Source organism: Sesamum indicum, linkage group LG8 (assembly GCF_000512975.1).
Source record: "Sesamum indicum cultivar Zhongzhi No. 13 linkage group LG8, S_indicum_v1.0, whole genome shotgun sequence".
NCBI classification, from domain to species: Eukaryota; Viridiplantae; Streptophyta; class Magnoliopsida; order Lamiales; family Pedaliaceae; genus Sesamum; species Sesamum indicum.
In genome coordinates, this window is record NC_026152.1 from 8,197,628 (window position 1) to 8,206,152 (window position 8,525).

General features: G+C 39.5%; 2 protein-coding genes across 2 annotated transcripts; both read right to left on the bottom strand.

Annotated features, from left to right (window-relative positions):
- Positions 254–2,291, bottom strand: LOC105167919 (lactosylceramide 4-alpha-galactosyltransferase). Its single transcript, XM_011087797.2, has one exon. The coding sequence runs from the start codon at positions 1,809–1,811 to the stop codon at positions 510–512; it is 1,302 nt and encodes a 433-aa protein (XP_011086099.1). The 5' UTR covers positions 1,812–2,291; the 3' UTR covers positions 254–509.
- LOC105167920 (protein RTF1 homolog) lies at positions 3,508–7,866 on the bottom strand. The gene is made up of 3 exons (XM_011087798.1): positions 7,774–7,866; positions 7,642–7,678; positions 3,508–5,973 (listed from the first exon to the last, which is right to left on the bottom strand). The coding sequence occupies exon 3, from the start codon at positions 5,940–5,942 to the stop codon at positions 3,648–3,650; it is 2,295 nt and encodes a 764-aa protein (XP_011086100.1). The 5' UTR covers positions 5,943–5,973; positions 7,642–7,678; positions 7,774–7,866; the 3' UTR covers positions 3,508–3,647.

Genomic DNA, 8,525 nt, shown 5'->3' on the forward strand with positions numbered 1-8,525 from the left:
ACTACATGAAGAATAAGATAAATGTGAAAAAATTAAATCACTTGAGATCATTTCATGCTTGATCTGATTAATTTGAAGATCGATATTAATTCAAACAAACTCGAATAATAATATGTTCATTTACAACCACAGTTGCTTCCACGAATAGTTAAAGCAAAGCTTTGGAGCTGCCTAATTCAGGTTAGTGAACCAATAATGCGACATTCTATTCTGATACAAACTTCTTTCTCAAGTTAGTTAAGTGATCACTGAATTTGGATCCAAAGATGATCATAGAAACTCAAACTCAAACAAATTTACTTTTTCTGCAATTTGCATTTCAACTGCAGATAATAAGAGAACAAGAACCTATGTATGACTCTAATTGTCCTAATACTTGTGAAGAAACGGAAGCATTTGTTCTCAGACTTTCTATGACTTGTCTAATGGATCGAGTTGGTCCAGCAGACAAGCACACAACAAGATTGTAATAAAATCTATGAAAAGATTATTTGCAACCTTTGAAGCCCTCATTCTGTACTGACAGTAGAAGAATTGTACGAGGCACCAGAACTGAACATTATATGTTGGATAACGCTTCCTTTTTGAACCTCAAATCCTCTACTCTGCTTATTCCAGAGATGCACAGCAAAACTCAGGCTGCGGATTTGTCTGAGTTTTGCAAGCAACCATTTTGAGTGATTCAAATTCTGAGGTCCCTGAAAAAGACTTCCAATCTTGCTCCAATCCACCGGATAAAACGCCATAGGCGGCAAGACCGTGAAATTGTAGCCAGGCCTTCCAGTCACCCTGGAAACAACTCTTGAAACCAAGTAAGGTCCATTATGACCCCATTTGTTCCCATCGAACGTAAGCGCGAATTCTTGAATGAACTTGTAAAGCAGCGGATGACCCTCATCAAAGATCATCACAGCATTATTTAATCTGCTCCATTTTCCTGTATCAAGATCAACAGTTTGAGCTCCAATTGCATTCTTGAGCCCCCCAAAACTCTTCAAAACTATGATATCTGTGTCTAAATAAATCCCACCAAACCTGTACAGCAAACCCAATCTGAGTAAATTTGAGAGGTTCTGGCCTAAAGGGACCTCCCCAGGATTTACATTTCCTTGCATTAACTGGTTGTACCAAGCCTGAGCAGGAGTGTTCTTGAACAAATAATTGAAGTCAGGAGAAATTGCAGTCACTTTCAACCCCTTTTCCAAGAAGGGTCTCAAGATTTGCATCCCACTTCTTGAATCCAGTGAATTTGACGCTACGATTAAGCAGCCTCTTGGATGTACTTTAAACAAACTGTTCATAGCAAACAACTCTCTATCTCCGAAAGACTCAGCTGAAGAAATCCAAGTCATGAAAAATCGAAACTTACAAGACCAATCTGATGAATTGGGATTGAAGAACTCCATCACTCTATCTTCAAACTGCTTCACTTTAGCACTCCTGTCCCTTCTCTTTGAGTGATGCACAGTAGTTCTAACCACCAAGTTTCGATTTTTATGCAAAAGGGGCAAATGGGTTTTCAATTTTGCACTTGAGCTTTCTCCTTTCACCGAAAACAGCGCAGCAGATGACAGTTTGGCTGAAGAATTGACTGAAAAGAACTTTCTTGAATCTCCCGAGACATTTTCCGGTGAGAAACTGGACGGTCCCGGCGGAACTTCTGCTGAAATTGGGACGTGTGTACAGAATATAGTGGCACTATTATAAGCAATTAGACATAGCAAAAGAAGAGAAATCAAAGCATAGAAAGATCTCTTGCTTCTTTGCAAATGGAAAAGAAGCTGAGACAAGAAAGTGTCAATCTCTTCCATTGATATTTCCGGAATAACAAATGGTTTCTGTAGATTTCATAGTTCAAGCATGAGATTTCCTCATCTGTGACATGAGAGAGAGAGAGAGAGAGAATAGCTGGGGAAAGTGAAGATCAAGTCCAAAAGCACAATTCTTTCCCTCACTTTTCAATGAGTGGAGGCGGCAAAAAAACAGCACAAAAATTGAAAAAGTGGTGTTCTTGAGGGGTCTTGATGTTGTGAACTTTTTGAAAGCAGAACAGAAAGGAAACTGTTGAAGTATGTGCCTGTTTCCTACTTATTTCATGGTGGAAGGGGAGAAGATGTCATAATTATTGAGAATGTGGTGGGGGCCGAGGAGGGATAGAAGTATGCATTTTCAGACAGTGATGCACTGCAGCATCAAGGTTGGGCAGTTGAGTTTTTATTCTTGTCTTCCTTCTGCATCTTTTGGGCTATTTTGGCAGTTGGGCTTTGCTCTTTGGGTTAATTTTTCCTAAGACAGCAATGCTGATTGAAGCTGCGCTCAGCTACCTGCTTTGGCATGAGTTATCAGAAGCAAGTTTATGAGTTTTTTACATGTCGCTATTCAGATATTCCTTATTTTGATATTCCCAAATAACTCCATATATAGTCTTACGCTGACTAAACAATCAGTTGTTCATTGCTGGACTGCCTTTTATTCTTAAAGTAGAAGGTGACTTTTGAAGGACTAATCTTGATTCTTGAGAATATATGTGTACCATTGTCCGACACTAATTGGTGTTTTTTAAATTATACTCTAGACAAAGTTATGGTTTTTCTTGATTGTACCATGCATCTCCGTGCGATGGTTCTTACCCACCCAAGTGGTAGCAAATGGTTGGATCGTACTTTCGTAGATAATATTATTATCTTTTGTTATATGGGGCGAAGGGTCATTTTTTACATTTTTATTAGAGTATGGAGGAAATTAACACATCACAAGAACTCACATGAAAAATCACATTGCTATGGCTCTTGACTCCATTTAGTTTAGGTATAGAGATGAGTAATAGGATAAATTTAAATTAACTATATAATAACAGAAGTTCAATATTAATCATAGATATTAAACTTTGTTATATTATCTCAATCAAATAAAACTAATTTATTGTTTACTTTGCATGATAATGCATTCTTAAATGTGAAATGACTAATACCCTTAAGATTTATATCATTTTTTTTTTTTCAAAATTAAGATAAGAGTCCTAAGACGACCGAGGAAGATGATGGTGGGTGGGGACGGCAGAGAAGAAGATAGTGGGTGGTGCTGCCGAGGAAGAAGAAGGGGTGGCAGAAGAAGACAGGTGAGGGTCGGCGTGGAAACAGGACTGGGTGGCGCGGGGAGTTAACTTAACCCACCTCAAGATATGGGTTGAGTTATTCAAATTTTACAGTACGTAATTAGTAGTGGGCTTCACTTTCAAGCTTGAGCCTCCATCTCATCATCTTATTCAACCTAGTAAGCCTAAAGTAAATGGGACCTAACAATAAGACCTTAATCATGAAGAACCATTTGACCTTCTACTCTTCCTTTTGTGGGAAAGGTTTACCTTCCAAAATTAGATTCGGGCAAATAATTCTAAGTACGTCCCAAGAACATAAGAAAACATCATAGACACAAGAGTCAACATGTTGAAAAAGCCAGTCTAGCAATATATATTACAAGTCATTCCAAAAGTAGAAAGACCGACCACAATAGAAACACATGCCAATGTTCTAATTAAATAATAACGCCACACATACAGCAGATTAAAAAGAGTTAGACAAACATATTACACACTGTAAAAATACAACAATGCCCCAAGACAGACAGCCTGAGCCAACAACAGATATTCAGAGCAACCCCCTCCGTTTCATGTACTCGGTGACGGTCAAGGTTCGATCATGCTTCCGCCCATCGTCCTCTTGAACTTTACGCCCCAAGTTCGCTTCAATCCTCTGCTTCCTCGCCATGAATGCAGCCTTCACTCCTTTAGGCCCGCCAAACTTCTGAAGCGCATCCAGTGAGATTGACAAGTCAAAATTATGGAATGAGTCAGTTCCTTGCTCTACTGGAGCACTTGCATCCACTGACTTGCCGGCACCAGCTGCAGCTTCCGTTTCAGCTGATGGAGCACTTGTACCCACCGACTTGCCCGCACCAGAGACAGCTTCCGCTTGAGCTGATGGAACACTTGTATCCACCGACCACTTGCTTGCACCAGAGGCAGCTTCTGTTCCTGCTCCTGGATCAGCAGAAACAGCAACTCCTATGCTGCTATCAGCTACTGCAGCAGTTGCATCATCATTTTTCTGTCCTTCACTACTGGACTTTGCAAGAAAATAATTTGTTGACCGAGTCCATCGTCGAGAAAACGGATCATATCCAGGTTCACCGGCTTTCAGGTTAGCATTCACTGGCTTCTTTTCGGATGCATTTCTTAAATTCTCAATCTTGTTCCTTCTATTCATTTCTGCTAACCTGACTGCCTTGGCATCTGCATCCCGTTCGGTTGCTCGAGCTGCATCCAATTCTTGCAGTCTGGCCTTGATCCTCTCTACCTCCACCACATCATCTACCGTTTCCAATTCACTCCGTAGACGAACTTTCTCCGCTGCTATACTTGATGGTCCTTGAACGATGGAATTTTTGTCCATCAGCACAATGGCACGATTTTCAAGTAGGAAGTTTCTTTGCTGAATGGCATACCTCTTCTCCCGTGCCTCAACTTTTGTTGGCATAAAACCTCCAAATCGCTTTACCTCCCTCAACCACTGATCAAACTCCTTCTTGGTCGGAGAAGCATTGGAAACCGATATCATCTGCCAGCTAGTAGCAGTAGAATCCGGGCCCCAAACCACATTCAGGTACTTGTATGTGGTTTTGTTATCAAACTCGTATGTACTATCGGGCCCTCTTCTATCAACCCTGCGAACCGGACAAAGCCTGTAGACAGGTCCAGACAACGAGTTCCCAATTGCAAGTCGTACAAAACAACCAACAATCAGTTCTTCAAAGAAAGTTTCTGTATACCATTTCTCCAATGTTGACCTTTGAATCGTGATATCCCTAATGTTTTCATATGTTGGCACTTTAGTCTTGGACCAGATGTCCTCTTCATCACTCTCAGATGCCGTTCCATCGTTCAGTGCCAGTTCTCTGTTGACATCATGGTCGCCACTTTGGCTTCTGCTGGTGCTACCACAGATTGCCAGAGTCAGCGGTTTATTATTGATAGCAGAGTTTTTGCAGATAGAACGTCGACTGGCACCCTCATTTCTTCGCGATGATCCTTCGACACCATGGGAGCCACTTCCGCTCCCGCTGGGGTTACCATAAACTGCTAGAGTTAAAGGGCCTCCACTAACCGTTGAGATTTGACTGTTAGACTTTCTATCACTTCTTCGTCTAGCTAATTCAGCCAATGCACCAGCCCTTTCAGCTTTCTTCTGTGTTTCACGAGTATGTGGCCTAGAGCAGCTTCCTCTTCTATATTCGGCCTTCCATTTTGCCAAATTTTCGGTCCACTCTTGCTCACTTCTCTCCATTGCACGTTCTGTTAGTATCATTTCTCGTTGTAGCTCTGTAAGCTCTGACAGTTTTTGCCGATCATCTTCATCCTTGTACAATTCAATTGCAAGAGGATTCTCATCATGGACATGTTCACGATCACTTTCATCCATCCTTGGTCGAGTATCATGAACAACATCTTCACCCTTGTACAGTTCAATTGCAAGAGGATTATCATCATGGTCGTGGCCGTGGTCGTAGTCATGGTCATGTTCACGATCACTTACATCCATCGTTTGTTGAGTACCATGATCATCATCTTCACCCTTGTACAGTGTAATTGCAAGAGGATTCTCATCATGGTCTTGTTCACGATCACGATCACTTCCATCCATCTTTTGTCGAGTTCCATGATCATCATCTCTTTCTGTGGGGTCTAACCTCCTCTTCCCATGCACTGTCGAGCCAGAGGGTTTTCCACTCGATCCCTCTGAAACATCATTGTTTTTTGAGTTACTCCTGTCATCAGAATACAAATCCTTTAGGCTTCTTCGATTTCGTGGAGCTGAGCGCACTTTCCTCCCTGTTGTAGCTTTCTTTCCGGCTGCTCCCAGCACCAATTTCTCTGAGCTGGCCATTGAATCTTTACTGCCTATTACGCACAGCAAACTGCATCATCCACAAAAGCAGTACAAGCTCAGAAACCATTGCAATCATATCATGCAAAACCAGAATCTAATCAATGCTTCTCAAGGAAAACAGTTATCATGTGTTCCAACCAATCAATCATATTCCTTTTCCATCTCAATGAGACCACACTCAATTCAGAAGCAACCGAGTTGTTTCAATGCTCTTCATGTATGCATAAATGACTTTCTGGTTTTAGTTGCTCAACCATGGTAAAAAAAAAAATTCGAGGCCACAAATTTCAGGAATAGAGAATGTGATGGAAATGAGATGTATGTTTAAAGCGCACAGGAGGTTACCACGTAACGAACAATTACTTCAAGTACTAAAGCAGCAAGAATGTGGAATCAGCACATAAGGCAATGCTGCATGTTGTGAAAATGATACTCGATATGTACATTATAAACCTTCGATAGACGAAATCTCTTTGTAGTTGGAAGTCAACACAAAGAAACAACTACTCGCATTTACTCAGATAGAAAAACTCAACACGTGGAAACATCGTTAGTTCGCTTTAGATGATCATATTTTATCCAAAAATCTTCTCTTTCTTTAGATTTTTCTTTGACTTATTAGTCCTCCAAGAGTGATTCTGACATGAATTACTTCAAAAAATATAGATTTTGCAATAACTATATCAAGATAAAATCCCACCAGCCATCCAAGAACAGAAGGGAAGAGAAAAGAAATAGATAAACTTATTAGAAGATTAATGTTTTCCATGTTATAAAGCATCATCGTGATCAATGCATAGGGTAAGGGCCGAAAAGGGATTTATGACATGAAGTTGAATCAAAGAGACTTGAGGGTCAAGGACCGATGACACAGTAAAATTGGACGACAAGCAATGGTATCGAATCAAGGCTAACGGTATCAATCTTGACCAACTAACATGATAGCTGAAAGAATGGCACGTCATCTAGTCGAATCATGAGCAAAACAACGTGACGACAAAAAGAATGACACGTCATCTACACTCAAACAAGACAGATTCCGACAATCGACACGTGCATCCAGCAGAGAGGGCGAGCGGGGGGGAAAAACATTGCACTTAAAAATGGAAGCAAAGCTGCCATCAGTTTCTGTTATAAGTTGATATCAAATCATCGATTAAATTAACTGATCTCCACACACACTTGAACATAAATGAAGGTCACCAATTCATTAGATCTCTATCTCTGTGAAATGCTTTTCTTCATATTAATTAGTTAACTTAACAAATCAATGCTTGAGTGTAACACATAGGTAGATCTTTTCTCAAAACACTTAAAAAAGTTTTCGGTGGCCACCCCATCCCACCCCCCCACCACCCCAAAAAAATTAAATTAAAAAAAATATATCTTCAGTCTGTATCTGAATCAAACAGGAGCAGATCATTTCATTTAAACAACCCCTAATGCTAATTCAATGAAAGGTTCAATTTTTTTCTTTTTTTTTTCTTTTCTTTTCTTTTTTTTTTTTCAGGTTGGGAGTGGGGGAGTGGAAGAAGGGAGGTTGTTTGGGGTGGCAGGTTGGAATTCATCACACAAGAACAGGTCTGCGCTGCCAATTCAATTCCAGTTTCACAAACCATTGAAACTCATCAAAAAGAAGCAAGTTGAATGCATGTTAGATCCGTGAATCAAACGCAAGAGCAGCCAAGAAACTTACCAAAAGGGCTTTTCTTTACGTTACAAAATTCAAAAACCTGCTTCCAAGATCCAAACAAGTCAGAAAAAATTCTGCATGCATCTCAAAATTGATGAATGCATGTTTATATGTAGAGAGAAACTGAGATCTCACCAGTTTATGCATGAACCACGGAACTCCTCTCAGCGCCACCCTCACCAGCTTCACAACTCTTGTGTCTGAGTTTTGGTGTCTACATACACTCACTATGTGCTTGCGCTGATATATGTGTCATTTTGTGTGTGTTGGTGGACGTGTGTCAGTGTGTGTGTACTATTAGTCGGTCGAAAAATTTTAGTTCGAATCTATTCGAGTCGAACATATACATCACATAACAAGTGTAATACACTTACAATACATATACAAATGAAAAAATATCAATCACATAATAAATATAATGACTCTCCATTCTTCTGGAATAGCATTAATCTTATGTAATCCCATTTCATTTTTTTTCTTTTTTTGCCCACCTTTTCAGGAGGGATGTTCGAAAAAAGGCATTTTCATGCGGGGAAAAGGAGGGAAAAATAGAGATTATGACATCTTAAAATTACAAAGAATTAATTGTTTTACGAGGTTGACAAAATGTAATAAAACTTTGACTATAGTGGAAGATAAGATTTTATTTTCAGTCAATAAATTATGAACGTATCTTTTCTGTAAAAAAATCGGGTTCAAATTGTTGAATGAACTATAAAAGATCTTCTTGTTGATATATATACTCTGATTATAATTCTTTATATTTTTAAATGAATTTCATTTATTATTTACATAATTGCTTTTTGATAGATTTTGTAAATCATCTCGCTGTCGTTCAACAAAGAAATTAATTCAAATATTCTGGCTTTTAATTTCATCACATTCAC

What these genes read in the sequence shown, in the direction of transcription:
- LOC105167919 (XM_011087797.2), bottom strand. Translation starts at nt 1,811, where the DNA reads ATGGAAGAGATTGACACTTTCTTGTCTCAGCTTCTTTTCCATTTGCAA.
- LOC105167920 (XM_011087798.1), bottom strand. Translation starts at nt 5,942, where the DNA reads ATGGCCAGCTCAGAGAAATTGGTGCTGGGAGCAGCCGGAAAGAAAGCT.